The 17,992-nt window shown below is 45.6% G+C and overlaps 1 protein-coding gene across 1 annotated transcript; it reads left to right on the top strand.

Annotated features, from left to right (window-relative positions):
- Nucleotides 1-7,130: 7,130 nt before the first annotated feature.
- LOC306915905 (CD166 antigen homolog) lies at nucleotides 7,131-9,590 on the top strand (the record flags this gene model as incomplete). The annotated part of the gene is made up of 2 exons (XM_079493574.1): nucleotides 7,131-8,984; nucleotides 9,513-9,590. 2 exons carry the CDS (start codon nucleotides 7,131-7,133, stop codon nucleotides 9,588-9,590), a joined length of 1,932 nt encoding a protein of 643 aa, XP_079349700.1.
- Between the last annotated feature and the right edge of the window lie 8,402 nt (nucleotides 9,591-17,992).

Genomic DNA, 17,992 nt, shown 5'->3' with positions numbered 1-17,992 from the left:
ATGTAGAAGACATTTTTAGAATCTGATCTCAGGTCAAAATGGGTTCATATAATTCAAAATGGTGGGACATCTAAAGGTCATCTAAAGGAACACGACAGTTGTTCGGCATGAGGAGACGCATACGTGTATCGACATTTTATTGCCGACGGTCAAACGGTTCATGAGCTATGCCTGTTCAAAGTTAGCATTTTCAATTGAGTGCTATAGCGCCACCCTTTGGCCAATGGTCGTGGGCTTCGCGTCCTCACTGTTTGGCATGGCCCTCACTCTACCATATTTCCAAGTTTTGGGAAAACTGACTGCACGGTTCAGCCAGAACAGAGGGTATGCGTGTGACATCAACACCATACCCGGAGGTTATGCGGGAACGCCTACCGAGTGGCAAAAACCTACTTTCTGGCCTTGACAGTCCGTACATCCACACAGAGAAGTCATGTTTGATTGCAGTAAATTACTTTATCCATCAATCCATCTTCAACCGCTTATCCGTAGTCGGGTCGCGGGGGCAACAGCTCCACCAGAGTGATCCAGACTTCCCTCTCCAGAGCAACATTAGTGACTTCCTCCTGGGGGGATTCCGAGACGTTCCAAGGCCAGTGAGTCGATGTGTTTCCTCCAACTGCGCCTTGGTCTGCCCCGGGGGTCTCCTCCCAGTGGGACGTGCGTCGAGGACCTCCCTAGGGAGGTCTAAATTACTAAATTACTAGGGAGGTTTAAATTACTTTAAACAACCTTAAATTCACTTTGCCACTGGATCTGCCATTCACTTTATGCATGCGCACACCCTCTACTGCTATGGTTGGCAGAAGAAGGGAGAAGATAACCGGATTGCAGCAATATTGAGTCAGGTTAGGGAGAACAACAATGAGCCACCTAATAAAACTGACCAGTCAGTGGCCTTGTGGTTAAGAGTGTCCACTCTGAAACTGGGAGGTCGGGGGTTCGAGCCCCGGCTGGGGTCATACCAAAGACTGTAAGAATGGGACCCAATGCGTCCCTGCTGGGGTCATACCAAAGACTGTAAGAATGGGACCCAATGCGTCCCTGCTTGGTAAAGACTGTAAGAATGGGACCCAATGCGTCCCTGCTTGGTAATTTACAAGAAGTTATACATAAACAGAGTTATATAGAGCGTCGCAGTCCCGCCCCATCGAGAGACCCCTCATTTTCCTCAGACTTTTCAAAAAGTATTTATTTAAAGACGTTTACGCCGCGGACAAAGACAACTGGAATCGTGACAAATCCTGACAACAAACACAATGTTTTGGGGCCGAACTAATAATTAGAAAGAAGGAAAAAAACGTCAGGTTACAACACTTTTTTTGTTGTTTTTCTTCTTTGTAATTATTTGTTTGGTCCAAAATATTGTGTGTTGTCATGACTTGTCACAACTCGAGTTGGCTTCGTACGATGCTTAAAAGGTCTTTAAATAAATACTTTTTGAAATGTCTATGGGAAAAATGCATTGGGAATTATTTCCTGGGCCTGGCGTCGTCATGAAAGGGGGCGGGGCTGGGCCCGGCGTCGTCATGAAAGGGGGCGGGACTGTGCCTGGCGTCGTCATGAAAGGGGGCGGGACTGGGCCTGGCGTCGTCATGACAGGGGGCGGGACTGGGTCTGGCGTCGTCATGACAGGGGGCGGGACTGGGCCTGGCGTCGTCATGAAAGGGGGCGGGACTGGGCCTGGCGTCGTCATGACAGGGGGCGGGACTGGGCCTGGCGTCGCCATGAAAGGGGGCAGGACTGTGCCTGGCGTCCGCCATGACAGGGGGCGGGACTGGGCCTGGCGTCGCCATGAATGGGGGCGGGACTGTGCCTGGCGTCCGCCATGAAAGGGGGCGGGACTGTGCCTGGCGTCCGCCATGAAAGGGGCGGGACTGTGCCTGGCGTCCGCCATGAAAGGGGCGGGGACTGCGACGCTCTACATAACTATGGTTCTCTAGGACACATTTCTCTGCGGTAACGTGTGACAAATCGTACAACTTTGACGTTGAGTTAATGCTCTCAAGTTTATTTTTGGCAGCGTTAATAACTCCAAAACATCTATTTTGCAGATCATGATTTAAAAAAAAAAAATGAAGATGGGAAAAAAACAACCACACTTAAACACAAATCTAGATCAAGCTTATTTTTGCTATTATTAAATACTGTATAAAATGATTGGTTCACTATAAAAGTATTGGTTCTATGGCATAGAGTCATGTATAAAGGCTCATTCATAGTCTGGATTTTCGGTGGTGAGGTGACCACCGAACTACAACATGACGTCACGAGCCGCGATGAAGAGCAAACCACCGCCACCGCCCCAGCCCTTCTCTCTGTTTTTTGAGTGGTGTAAACCACTCCTACAACTGGCTTTTGTGTGCATAAAAAAATGAGCATGGTTGCTATGTTCAAAATAATTTCTGACGTAATTAAATCACACCCGGGTGAACTGGATGACCATAGCAACCGTGGTCATTTTTTCTGCACAAAAAAAGCCAGTTGTGAAATCACATCCGGGTGTGATTTCATTACGTCAGATCAGAGCTGATCAGGCTATATAATACCTTACCTTATATAATACCTCACATCGGACAAAAACTCCAGCTGAATCAACCTTACACCACTCAGTTCACACGGGTGTGATTTTTTAACCATGATAGCTTCATTGAAGACATCCATCCGTAGTTCAGGTGACTGATATTGTCCTTCTAATACGTGGTTTTCTATGACTTTTTTCATTTATTTTGTGGGTTTTCTTTTATACATTATTCCATTTGAACGTGAAACATCCCTGTGAACTCTCGAGTGTTCAAACGGACCCAATTAACCCATTCTGGGCGGGAACCCCTTTTGGTGTTTTAAACATTATGTTGTAATTTAGCAGATCTACAAGCCACCGAGTGGTGCGCTTGTAGGTCTGCTATTTTTTGAGTGGTGTAAACCACTCCTACAACTGGCTTTTGTGTGCAGAAAAAATGAGCATGGTTGTTGAGTGGTGTAAACCACTCCTACAACTGGCTTTTGTGTGCAGAAAAAATGAGCATGGTTGCTATGTTCAAAATAATTTCTGACGTAATTAAATCACACCCGGGTGAACTGGATGACCGTAGCAACCATGCTCATTTTTTCTGCACAAAAAAAGCCAGTTGTGAAATCACATCCGGGTGTGATTTCATTATGTCAGATCAGAGCTGATCAGGCTATATAAAACCTTACACCACTCAGTTCACACGGGTGTGATTTTTTTTTAAATCGTGAAAATATTTATTTCAGAAAACTGGAGGATTTAGAAGAATTGTTTAAAATTTTGAGGTCAGGCCTAAATGGGACCCTTAACGAGCCTGCGGTTTAAATGAACACACTGAGGATTTTACAGTGTAGACTGAAGTCTACTGTAATCTATTACAGTGTAGACTGAAGTCCCAAGAAAGTAAATAAAAAACGGTATACAAAAAACGGGGATCCGTGAATCCGTGGCTTTAATGCATCTCAACCCGTGGCTGAGAATCAACTGATCTACAAGTGGTAAGACTGTCCGGATGCTCAGGGAGTCTCTGAGCATCAGGTCTACAGATCTAGAATCAACTGATCTACAAGTCGTACGACTGTCCTGATGCTCAGGGAGTCTCTGAGCATCAGGTCTACAGATCTAGAATCAACTGATCTACAAGTGGTAAGACTGTCCAGATGCTCAGGGAGTCTCTGAGCATCAGGTCTACAGATCTACAAGTCGTAAGACTGTCCGGATGCTCAGGGAGTCTCTGAGCATCAGGTCTACAGATCTACAAGTGGTAAGACTGTCCAGATGCTCAAGGAGTCTCTGAGCATCAGGTCTACAGATCTAGAATCAACTGATCTACAAGTGGTAAGACTGTCCAGATGCTCAGGGAGTCTCTGAGCATCAGGTCTACAGATCTACAAGTCGTAAGACTGTCCGGATGCTCAGGGAGTCTCTGAGCATCAGGTCTACAGATCTACAGCAGTGCATGGTTACCAAACTGTTCCATGTCTTGACACTAATTAGCCCCGCGGAGCGGACCCCCATTTGAAGAGATATGCCAGGGACCCCCATAAGAGAAGATTTTTTGTACGGCTCTAGCAGTGATTCTCAACCCGTTTAATTTCAAGGACCCCCCAGTTTGACATGCATTGGTCTATACGGACCCCCCCGTTTAAATGGCATTTCTATCTCTGGGACCCCCAATTTATATTGTAAAATCAACATTAATTTAACTCTGAGAGTGTACAAATCTGTACAATCAGAGTTACAGACCCATAAGGGTCCATTTGGTTGCACACTATCACTTAGCTGGGGAGTGGGGACCCCCAGGGAACTCCCTCAAGGACCCCTGGGGGTCCCCAGACCCCCACCACTAGTCTACAGTTGGTGGTAGGACTGTCGGATGTTCAGCGAGTCTCGGAGCATCAGGTCTCGGAGGCGCCACAGCGCGTCGGCCATGGTGCTGTGAGCTCCTTTCCTCTTCAGCCAGTGTCCGGGGAGACGGCTCTCCTGCTCTTTGCTCAGGTACGAGTCTCGCCTTTGAGCTGTAGCGACCAGAGAGAGAGAGAGAGAGAGACCAGAGAGAGAGAGAGAGACCAGAGAGAGAGAGAGAGAGAGAGAGAGAGACCAGAGACCAGAGAGAGAGACCGAGACCAGAGAGAGAGAAAAAGCACTGGATGGTAAACGGTGCTTTTATCCAAGGCGCTTTACATAGATTGTGCAACACACACACACACACACACACACACACACACACACACACACACACACACACACACACACACACACACACACACACACACACACACACACACACACACACACACACACACACACACACACACACACACACACACACACACACACACACACACACACACACACACAAGAAAGACGGACGGACAGACTGAGTGACAGACGGAGTCACACTGAAGCATTGTTACCTGAACAGATCACCTCCAGTCTGTCACCAGATCCTTCCATTACACACTCCCTCAGTGAAGATCCAGACACAACGCAGGAAGATGGAACCCTCCATGAACCTACAGAACCATCACTCCTTTCCATTGAAACAGCAGAGCTGTTGTGTGAAATATGTGACATATTTTCAACCAAAAGATATTATCCACAAAAACAACCACAGCGACCTCATCTCCTCAAGGAAATCAACCAGCTTTGTCCCACCAAAATGTCATACACATTTTCACCACCAGAATGATCCTAATCAACCATCATACCATCATACCATTTCCCCTAATTAAACTGGTATCCATGCTTACAACAGCAACAGAGAAAGTGTGAGAGAGCGAGAGATATGTTAATATCTCTCGCTCTCTCACACTTTCTCTCTATCACTGCACTAACTCTCGCACACAGTCAGTCACATGCGTGCGCGCGCACACACACACACACACACACACACACACACACACACACACACACACACACAGTGAGAGTGACGGAAGACAGACAGGAGGGTCTGTAGGCCTAAATATAACTGTCAGTGTTGATGTTGTCATCGTTACCTGAACAGACCACCTTCAGTCAGAAAGTGGTTTGCTGTGATAAAGTTCTCCGACCCAGAAAAAAAGGGAGATGAAAACGTCCATACAGGTTGATATATGGAGAACCAGAACTCCATTCTGTTGAAACAGCAGAGCCACAGTCCCGCTGTTTACCTGTTTAAACAGTAGGCCTACTAATACTATACTGGCCTCCACTCTTCCTGGTGTTTCATCTCAGTATAGGCCTACCATTACAAGGGTTCCCCAATAGGCGGCCCGCGGGCCATTTGCGGCCCGCGGAGCACCCCCTTGTGGCCCCTGGAAGATTTTTTTTTTTTAAATAAAGTTTTTTGTTTCGTTTTGGAGGGTGTCCCAGATATAAATGGCATTAAATGGGGGTCAGTAGCCTATGCATGTCAAACTGGGCACCCCCTCAAGGACCACTGGTGGTCCCCGGACCACTGGTTGAGAACAATAATTTTTGAGTGGTGTAAACCACTCCAACAACTGGCTTTGTACCCGTGTACCCGTGTTCGTACCAATAAAATGAGCATGGTTACTATGGTCACTGACATTACGTCAGACCACAGCTGATCAGGCTATATAAGACCGTGCACCACTCAGTTCACACGGGTGTGATTTTTAATTAATTAATGAAAAAATAAAAAACCCAATTTTCCGCGCGTGCAGACTCGGCCCCCTGCAGCCTGGTTTCCTAGTCAAAATATGGCCCTTGAGGACAATTAATTGGGTAACCCTGCATTACATGGTTCCTCCCACCACCCTGAGAGACAAGAGTAGTACAAAGTAAAATTGCTTCCGTTGTAAAATCATAATCCAAACCGAGTGTATATATTTTTCCAACAGCCTTTTCAGGTGAGCTGGTGTTTCTATTTGAGTTTGAAGTTCTACAGTCCAGCAGAACAGACTGTATCTTCTTTACACTGGAACTCTGTGGTCCAGATTTGAGCCTGCACTTCTTCACAGAGAACTTCTCCAATGGAACCTCACAGCCAAGCTGCCTACAGACCACCTCTGCATCCTGCTGGTCAAAGTCCTCTTCACTGAGACCTATGAATGATTAGCCTTCATCTCCACTGTCTCTGCCTGAACATGAACTGGACCAACCTCACAGACTCTGGAGGAGAGAGAGAGAGAGAGAGAGAGAGAGAGAGAGAGAGAGAGAGAGAGAGAGATTTGTTTTTACCCGTCTGTCCGTTTCCATTGTATATCCATGGAGATCTCTGTATCTCTCAGTCCTTGTCCCTTTTATACCCATATATGGGCATACCCCCTTTTGTGCGTATCCCACTGATTTGTTTGCTGATACCATGACAGATTGAGGTTAGACAACACACTGCATATTTGGCTGTAGCTCCATTGGGCACTCCTTATATGGTTATGGCTGAGTTATGGTTACACAAGCATGGCGATGTGGTCCGTCCACCGGCCAGGCCAGGCCAGGTTAGTTGGAGGCCAGTCACTGATGTCAGAACTGTGGCAGTGTCTTCAGTATCTGCCCATAAAATCAGCTCGCACGGCAGAAACATTGATCAGTGAAAGAAATAATCAGCTTAATAATAAGCAGCTTTAGAGCAGAGATCTGAAGGGGAAATCTCTTCCCTCCCAGAGTGTCCAGAATGCCTTCATCTGCCGTCATGTTAATGCTCCTCCTCTACGGTGTTGCAGCGTCCATGTCTCTTCCAGTCCAGACAATGGAGACTGTGACTGGCCGGTATGGACAGACCATCACGGTGCCGTGTCCTTATCGCATTCCACCGGGGTACAGTCTGGAAATGCTGACATGGTACAAAAAGGAAGGCCTTAATGAAATAACGCTGTTGACAAAAGACCCCGACCGGCCTGAAGATATATTTCAAATGCCACGGATTAACATCTCCAGCGACTCCAGCCTCCTGATCAGCCAAGGAAATCTGAAGGACCAGGGCAAATACACCTGCACACTATTCTTGTCTAGTATTACCAACAACACATTCCAGGAATATCCCAGCTATGTGGTCGTCTACAAGAAGCCAGCTCTCCCTGTCATCGTCAACAAAGCGGAGTTCCTGCAGGGAGGCGTGCTGATGAGGTTGGGAACGTGCGTGGCGAGGGACGCCTATCCCGCGGCCGATATCACGTGGCAGAAGAACGGCCGGCCATTGGTGTCTGATGGGATGCACATCGTCGTCACGTCCACCGTGGCGAAAAACTCCTCCACCGGTCTGGTCACCACATCATCAATTCTCCAGTACAATGCCACCATGCAGGACGTCAACACACGTTTCAACTGCCTATCCAGCCATGAGCTGGGGACAGAGGAGTCCGAGCCCAGCTCTGTGGCGGTCTACAAAATGCCAGCGCTCCCCGTCATCATCAACAAAGCAGAGTTCCTGGAGGTAAGCTTACTAACGCAGTTGGGAACGTGCGTGGCGAGGGACGGCCACCCTGCAGCCAACATCACGTGGCAGAAGAACGGCCAGCCGTTGGTGTACGATGGGATGCACGTCGTCGTCACGTCCACCGTGGTGGAAGACTCCTCCACCGGACTGTCCACTACATCTTCAATTCTCCAGTACAATTCCACCAAGCAAGACGTCAACGCACGTTTCAACTGCCTGTCTACCCACAAGCTGGGCACAGAGGAGTCCGAGCCGTTGACCATTCCCGTCCACTACCCGACAGAGAGGCTGAGTCTAACGGTGTTGACCCCCGAAGGTCCCATCACAGAAGGGGATGATGTGACTTTAAAGTGCCGTGCGGACGGAAACCCTCCTCCCAGCAGCTACAACTTCCACCTTAAGAACCAGACGGTTCTGGTTGAGAACTGTGACAGTTACACCTTGACGGCCATCACACGAGACAGCGCCGGTGAGTACAAGTGTTCGCTGGTCGATGACGAGACAATCGAGGCTTCACTTAGCATTGCTGTGAGCTACTTGGACCTGAGCCTGAGCCCCACAGGGAAGGTGGTGAAGTTGGTCAGCGAGCCCCTGGCGGTGAAGATGGAGGTGAGCGCTTCAGGTAACAACGCCAAAGTGTCCTGGACCAAGGACGGCAAGAAGATGGAGGCGGCGCCCGAGTTTGGGAAGCTGAGCTACACCGACGCCGGCAGCTACACGTGTGAGGTCTTCTCGGCCGGCTTGACACGTCGCCAGTCCTTTGATCTGGTGGTGGAAGGCTCACCCGTGATCACCAATCTGACCCAGGATGGTGCCCACCCCAACAGCATCCAGCTGGCCTGCGAGGCTCAGGGAGTGCCCCGACCCGTCTTCGTGTGGGACGTCAGCACCACGGAGGACGAGAGCTCTTACAACGAGAGGGACGGCAAGGCCACCAAAAAAGTCACCGTGGTCCCCAACGGACAGTCCATGTACGTGACCTGCAGTGTGAGCAACAGGCTGGGAAAGGACGCCAGAACCATTGTGGTGTCCTCAGTTGGTACCAGCTGGCCGAAGCTGGTGATCACCTGTGTGTTGATGGTGCTGGTCCTGGTGGCATTGGCCGGTAGCATGGCCTACCGGAGAAGACGGCGAGGATCATGGACACCGGTCCAAATGGACCCTAAAGGAAAACTTTAGTTTTTTTCAACCAAGGTTCATGTTTTAGGTTTTTTTTTTTATTATATTAGTTTTTATTAGGTTTTTTATAGACATGACATACAGGACATACATAACAATGACACATACACCAGACTAGACAATGTATAAAACGAGTGGCAAACCTATCGTGATAAGATAACGGGCTATGAACACAACAATCATAAGACATCAACAAGAGTACAGCAGCAGGGCATACAGAACATAATCAACAAGAGAGGGCAAACAGGCCAGCGGTTACACAGCAGAGTCAAGGTGAGTTGTAATAGGGCCCCATATATATTCAAATGTTGCTATGCTATCTTGGCCGTTGCATCGCAACCTCTCCAAATGTATCAATGATATAAATTCATTGAGCCATTTAGAGAAACAGGGCACAATGGGTGTCTTCCATTCAGTTAATATAATTCGTTTGGCTACTAGTGTACCGAGCATCAGCGTCTGCTGTGTAGTGTATGGCAGCGCGAGGGAGGCATCAGAGCAGCCGAAGAGGGCAGCTAGAACATCAGGAACAATGTTAATACGGTATACTGTTGAGTACCATGCAAAAATATTTTTCCAGAAATAGATAATCTTTGGACAGGACCAGAATGTGTGGCCCAGAGTGCCCTTGGAGATGTTGCATCTACCACATATGTCAGAAACAGCTGAGTACATTTTGTTCATTTTGACTTTTGAGTAATGTAGTCTATGGATGACTTTAAACTGGATGAGTTGTAATCTAGAGTTGACTGAACCAGAATGGATCCTCCTTAACCCCTCGCTCCATATCTCATCTGACAGCTCCAGGCCAATATCCTCCTCCCAGGCAGCCTTTATATGGTTTGTTGATGGAATAGATAGTTTGGAGAATAGTGAGACAAATTTTGAGACAAGTTGTTTGGAGTTGGGATGTTGTTTCAATAACATGTTTTAGGTTGTTATTAGAGAAAGATGAGTGTTAATTTTTTTTTCATTTGCTGCTTTCTTTCGTTTTAGCGATTTTTGCTATTTTTGACAGGGGGACGTGAGGGCATTCGAACATGGGGCTAAATATGTATTTTTTTACACAATTTTATAGCAATGTAATGCTATAACATTGCTATAAAATTGTGTAAAGAAATACATATTTAGCCCCATGTTCGAATGCCCCCCTGTCAAAAATAGCAAAAATCGCTAAAACGAAAGAAAGCAGCAAATGAAAAGAAATTAACACTCATGTTATACTTTCTCTAATAAAAATCACACCCGTGTGAACTGAGTGGTGTAAGGTTTTATATAGCATGATCAGCTGTGGTCTGACGTAATGTCTGACGTAATGAAATCACACCCGGATGTGATTTCACAACTGGCTTTTTTTGTGCAGAAAAAATGAGCATGGTTGCTACAGTCATCCAGTTCACCCGGGTGTGATTTAATTACGTCAGAAATTATTTTGAACATAGCAACCATGCTCATTTTTTTCTGCACACAAAAGCCAGTTGTAGGAGTGGTTTACACCACTCAAAAAAACCTAAAACATGAACCTTGGATGAAAAAAAACAAAGTTGTTCTTTAAATATCCTTCCGAGATCCCAGCAGCTCCCACCGTAGACAACAACCCGAATGTACAGCGTCAGAGTTCTGTGGTTTCAGAGGACTTCTTTACAGAATGTACAGCGTCAGAGTTCTGTGGTTTCAGAGGACTTCTTTACAGACTGTACAGCTGAAGAGTTCTGTGGTTTCAGAGGACTTCTTTACAGACTGTACAGCTGAAGAGTTCTGTGGTTTCAGAGGACTTATTTGCAGAATGTACAGCTGAAGAGTTCTGTGGTTTCAGAGGACTTATTTGCAGAATGTACAGCTGAAGAGTTCTGTGGTTTCAGAGGACTTCTTTACAGAATGTACAGCTGAAGAGTTCTGTGGTTTCAGAGGACTTATTTGCAGAATGTACAGCTGAAGAGTTCTGTGGTTTCAGAGGACTTATTTGCAGAATGTACAGCTGAAGAGTTCTGTGGTTTCAGAGGACTTCTTTACAGAATGTACAGCTGAAGAGTTCTGTGGTTTCAGAGGACTTATTTGCAGAATGTACAGCTGAAGAGTTCTCACGATAATGAAAATCTAAACATTTTTGTAAATAAATCTTGTTTAAAAACAAATCTGCCTAATGATGATGTCACTGGAAGACGGTTTCTAAACTCTCCACAGTGAGACAAAAAAAATCGTGCCATTTTATCATGATTATTAGTGAGGACCTATTATATGAAGACAGAAGTGGTGAAGTGTATGAAAAGTGGTGAAGTGGTCCTTTAAGTTAAAAAAATGTGAACTATCCCTTTTAAGGCAGTATATGTACTGTCATTCCTGATAACTCTAATCAATTTGCATTTTTAAATCGGTAATTGTACCCGTTCCACCTCATTTATAAGATGTAAAATCCAAAGGAAATTCTAACATGGTGTCTAAATGTTTGTTGTTGTTTTTTTAATCCGAAGGAAATTCTAACATGTGGAATGTCTAAATGTTTTTTTTGTTTTTCGAGTGGTGTAAACCACTCCTACAACTGGCTTTGTTAGTCTGTCTGCTATATAAGACCTTACACCACTCAGTTCACACGGGTGTGATTTTTTTTTAAACTGCTACATCGTAGATTCTACGGTATAGCGGTGGAAGACTCTATTGCTACATCGTAGATTCTACGGTATAGCAGTGGAAGTCTCTATTGTCCATCACTGCTATACCGTAGATTCTACGGTATAGCAGTGGAAGTCTCTATTGTCCATCACTGCAACATCGTCGATTCTACGGTATAGCAGTGGAAGTCTCTATTGTCCATCACTGCAACATCGTAGATTCTACGGTATAGCAGTGGAAGTCTCTATTGTCCATCACTGCAACATCGTAGATTCTACGGTATAGCAGTGGAAGTCTCTATTGTCCATCACTGCTACATCGTAGATTCTACGGTATAGCAGTGGAAGTCTCTATTGTCCATCACTGCTATATCGTAGATTCTACGGTATAGCGGTGGAAGTCTCTATTGTCCATCACTGCAACATCGTAGATTCTACGGTATAGCAGTGGAAGTCTCTATTGTCCATCACTGCTACATCGTAGATTCTACGGTATAGCGGTGGAAGTCTCTATTGTCCATCACTGCTACATCGTAGATTCTACGGTATAGCGGTGGAAGTCTCTATTGTCCATCACTGCTACATCGTAGATTCTACGGTATAGCAGTGGAAGTCTCTATTGTCCATCACTGCTATATCGTAGATTCTACGGTATAGCGGTGGAAGTCTCTATTGTCCATCACTGCGACATCGTAGATTCTATGGTATAGCAGTGGAAGTCTCTATTGTCCATCACTGCTACATCGTAGATTCTACGGTATAGCAGTGGAAGTCTCTATTGTCCATCACTGCTATACCGTAGATTCTACGGTATAGCGGTGGAAGTCTCTATTGTCCATCACTGCTACATCGTAGATTCTACGGTATAGCGGTGGAAGTCTCTATTGGCCATCACTGCTACATCGTAGATTCTACGGTATAGCGGTGGAAGTCTCTATTGTCCATCACTGCAACATCGTAGATTCTACGGTATAGCAGTGGAAGTCTCTATTGTCCACCACTGCTACACCGTAGATTCTACGGTATAGCAGTGGAAGTCTCTATTGTCCACCACTGCAACATCGTAGATTCTACGGTATAGCGGTGGAAGTCTCTATTGTCCATCACTGCAACATCGTAGATTCTACGGTATAGCAGTGGAAGTCTCTATTGTCCATCACTGCTATACCGTAGATTCTACGGTATAGCAGTGGAAGTCTCTATTGTCCATCACTGCTATACCGTAGATTCTACGGTATAGCAGTGGAAGTCTCTATTGTCCACCACTGCTACATCGTAGATTCTACGGTATAGCAGTGGAAGTCTCTATTGTCCATCACTGCTACATCGTAGATTCTACGGTATAGCAGTGGAAGTCTCTATTGTCCATCACTGCTATACCGTAGATTCTACGGTATAGCAGTGGAAGTCTCTATTGTCCATCACTGCTATACCGTAGATTCTACGGTATAGCAGTGGAAGTCTCTATTGTCCATCACTGCAACATCGTAGATTCTACGGTATAGCGGTGGAAGTCTCTATTGTCCATCACTGCTATACCGTAGATTCTACGGTATAGCAGTGGAAGTCTCTATTGTCCATCACTGCAACATCGTAGATTCTACGGTATAGCGGTGGAAGTCTCTATTGTCCATCACTGCTATACCGTAGATTCTACGGTATAGCAGTGGAAGTCTCTATTGTCCATCACTGCAACATCGTAGATTCTACGGTATAGCAGTGGAAGTCTCTATTGTCCATCACTGCAACATCGTAGATTCTACGGTATAGCGGTGGAAGTCTCTATTGTCCACCACTGCTACACCGTAGATTCTACGGTATAGCAGTGGAAGTCTCTATTGTCCATCACTGCTATACCGTAGATTCTACGGTATAGCAGTGGAAGTCTCTATTGTCCACCACTGCTACATCGTAGATTCTACGGTATAGCAGTGGAAGTCTCTATTGTCCATCACTGCAACATCGTAGATTCTACGGTATAGCGGTGGAAGTCTCTATTGTCCATCACTGCTACATCGTAGATTCTACGGTATAGCAGTGGAAGTCTCTATTGTCCATCACTGCTACATCGTAGATTCTACGGTATAGCGGTGGAAGTCTCTATTGTCCATCACTGCTATACCGTAGATTCTACGGTATAGCAGTGGAAGTCTCTATTGTCCATCACTGCAACATCGTAGATTCTACGGTATAGCAGTGGAAGTCTCTATTGTCCATCACTGCTACATCGTAGATTCTACGGTATAGCAGTGGAAGTCTCTATTGTCCATCACTGCTATATCGTAGATTCTACGGTATAGCGGTGGAAGTCTCTATTGTCCATCACTGCTACATCGTAGATTCTACGGTATAGCAGTGGAAGTCTCTATTGTCCATCACTGCTACATCGTAGATTCTACGGTATAGCAGTGGAAGTCTCTATTGTCCATCACTGCTATACCGTAGATTCTACGGTATAGCGGTGGAAGTCTCTATTGTCCATCACTGCTATACCGTAGATTCTACGGTATAGCAGTGGAAGTCTCTATTGTCCATCACTGCTACATCGTAGATTCTACGGTATAGCAGTGGAAGTCTCTATTGTCCATCACTGCTACATCGTAGATTCTACGGTATAGCAGTGGAAGTCTCTATTGTCCACCACTGCTACCCCGTAGATTCTACGGTATAGCGGTGGAAGTCTCTATTGTCCATCACTGCAACATCGTAGATTCTACGGTATAGCGGTGGAAGTCTCTATTGTCCATCACTGCTACATCGTAGATTCTACGGTATAGCAGTGGAAGTCTCTATTGTCCACCACTGCTATACCGTAGATTCTATGGTATAGCAGTGGAAGTCTCTATTGTCCATCACTGCTATACCGTAGATTCTATGGTATAGCGGTGGAAGTCTCTATTGTCCACCACTGCTACCCCGTAGATTCTACGGTATAGCGGTGGAAGTCTCTATTGTCCATCACTGCTACATCGTAGATTCTACGGTATAGCAGTGGAAGTCTCTATTGTCCACCACTGCTACCCCGTAGATTCTACGGTATAGCGGTGGAAGTCTCTATTGTCCACCACTGCTACACCGTAGATTCTACGGTATAGCAGTGGAAGTCTCTATTGTCCACCACTGCTACATCGTAGATTCTACGGTATAGCAGTGGAAGTCTCTATTGTCCATCACTGCAACATCGTAGATTCTACGGTATAGCAGTGGAAGTCTCTATTGTCCATCACTGCTACATCGTAGATTCTACGGTATAGCAGTGGAAGTCTCTATTGTCCATCACTGCTATATCGTAGATTCTACGGTATAGCGGTGGAAGTCTCTATTGTCCATCACTGCTACATCGTAGATTCTACGGTATAGCAGTGGAAGTCTCTATTGTCCATCACTGCTACATCGTAGATTCTACGGTATAGTGGTGGCAGTCTCTATTGTCCATCACTGCTACACAGATTCTACGGTATAGCAGTGGAAGTCTCTATTGTCCATCACTGCTACATCGTAGATTATACGGTATAGCAGTGGAAGTCTCTATTGTCCATCACTGCTACATCGTAGATTCTACGGTATAGCGGTGGAAGTCTCTATTGTCCATCACTGCTATACCGTAGATTCTACGGTATAGCAGTGGAAGTCTCTATTGTCCATCACTGCAACATCGTAGATTCTACGGTATAGCAGTGGAAGTCTCTATTGTCCATCACTGCTACATCGTAGATTCTACGGTATAGCAGTGGAAGTCTCTATTGTCCATCACTGCTATATCGTAGATTCTACGGTATAGCGGTGGAAGTCTCTATTGTCCATCACTGCTACATCGTAGATTCTACGGTATAGCAGTGGAAGTCTCTATTGTCCATCACTGCTACATAGATTCTACGGTATAGCAGTGGAAGTCTCTATTGTCCATCACTGCTACATCGTAGATTCTACGGTATAGTGGTGGCAGTCTCTATTGTCCATCACTGCTACATAGATTCTACGGTATAGCAGTGGAAGTCTCTATTGTCCATCACTGCTACATCGTAGATTCTACGGTATAGCAGTGGAAGTCTCTATTGTCCATCACTGCTACATCGTAGATTCTACGGTATAGCAGTGGAAGTCTCTATTGTCCATCACTGCTACATCGTAGATTCTACGGTATAGCAGTGGAAGTCTCTATTGTCCATCACTGCTATACCGTAGATTCTACGGTATAGCGGTGGAAGTCTCTATTGTCCATCACTGCTACATCGTAGATTCTACGGTATAGCAGTGGAAGTCTCTATTGTCCATCACTGCTATACCGTAGATTCTACGGTATAGCAGTGGAAGTCTCTATTGTCCATCACTGCTACATCGTAGATTCTACGGTATAGCAGTGGAAGTCTCTATTGTCCATCACTGCTATACCGTAGATTCTACGGTATAGCAGTGGAAGTCTCTATTGTCCATCACTGCAACATCGTAGATTCTACGGTATAGCAGTGGAAGTCTCTATTGTCCATCACTGCTACATCGTAGATTCTACGGTATAGCAGTGGAAGTCTCTATTGTCCATCACTGCTACATAGATTCTACGGTATAGCAGTGGAAGTCTCTATTGTCCATCACTGCTATATCGTAGATTCTACGGTATAGCGGTGGAAGTCTCTATTGTCCACCACTGCTATACCGTAGATTCTACGGTATAGCGGTGGAAGTCTCTATTGTCCACCACTGCTATACCGTAGATTCTACGGTATAGCAGTGGAAGTCTCTATTGTCCATCACTGCAACATCGTAGATTCTACGGTATAGCAGTGGAAGTCTCTATTGTCCATCACTGCTACATCGTAGATTCTACGGTATAGCAGTGGAAGTCTCTATTGTCCATCACTGCTATACCGTAGATTCTACGGTATAGCAGTGGAAGTCTCTATTGTCCATCACTGCTATACCGTAGATTCTACGGTATAGCAGTGGAAGTCTCTATTGTCCATCACTGCTACATAGATTCTACGGTATAGCAGTGGAAGTCTCTATTGTCCACCACTGCTACATCGTAGATTCTACGGTATAGCAGTGGAAGTCTCTATTGTCCACCACTGCTACATCGTAGATTCTACGGTATAGCAGTGGAAGTCTCTATTGTCCATCACTGCTACATCGTAGATTCTACGGTATAGCGGTGGAAGTCTCTATTGTCCATCACTGCTACATCGTAGATTCTACGGTATAGCAGTGGAAGTCTCTATTGTCCATCACTGCTACATCGTAGATTCTACGGTATAGCAGTGGAAGTCTCTATTGTCCATCACTGCTATACCGTAGATTCTACGGTATAGCAGTGGAAGTCTCTATTGTCCATCACTGCTATACCGTAGATTCTACGGTATAGCAGTGGAAGTCTCTATTGTCCATCACTGCTATACCGTAGATTCTACGGTATAGCAGTGGAAGTCTCTATTGTCCACCACTGCTATACCGTAGATTCTACGGTATAGCGGTGGCAGTCTCTATTGTCCATCACTGCTACATAGATTCTACGGTATAGCAGTGGAAGTCTCTATTGTCCATCACTGCTACATCGTAGATTCTACGGTATAGCAGTGGAAGTCTCTATTGTCCACCACTGCTACATCGTAGATTCTACGGTATAGCAGTGGAAGTCTCTATTGTCCATCACTGCTATACCGTAGATTCTACGGTATAGCAGTGGAAGTCTCTATTGTCCACCACTGCTACATCGTAGATTCTACGGTATAGCAGTGGAAGTCTCTATTGTCCACCACTGCTATACCGTAGATTCTATGGTATAGCAGTGGAAGTCTCTATTGTCCATCACTGCTATACCGTAGATTCTATGGTATAGCGGTGGAAGTCTCTATTGTCCACCACTGCTACCCCGTAGATTCTACGGTATAGCGGTGGAAGTCTCTATTGTCCATCACTGCTACATCGTAGATTCTACGGTATAGCAGTGGAAGTCTCTATTGTCCACCACTGCTACCCCGTAGATTCTACGGTATAGCGGTGGAAGTCTCTATTGTCCACCACTGCTACACCGTAGATTCTACGGTATAGCAGTGGAAGTCTCTATTGTCCACCACTGCTACATCGTAGATTCTACGGTATAGCAGTGGAAGTCTCTATTGTCCATCACTGCAACATCGTAGATTCTACGGTATAGCGGTGGAAGTCTCTATTGTCCATCACTGCTACATCGTAGATTCTACGGTATAGCAGTGGAAGTCTCTATTGTCCATCACTGCTATATCGTAGATTCTACGGTATAGCGGTGGAAGTCTCTATTGTCCATCACTGCTACATCGTAGATTCTACGGTATAGCA

The sequence above is a fragment of the Electrona antarctica genome (genome assembly GCF_951216825.1).
Source record: "Electrona antarctica genome assembly, chromosome: 2".
NCBI classification, from domain to species: Eukaryota; Metazoa; Chordata; class Actinopteri; order Myctophiformes; family Myctophidae; genus Electrona; species Electrona antarctica.
The sequence above is the reverse complement of the archived record's forward strand: the minus strand, read 5'-3'. Positions and strand labels throughout refer to the sequence as shown.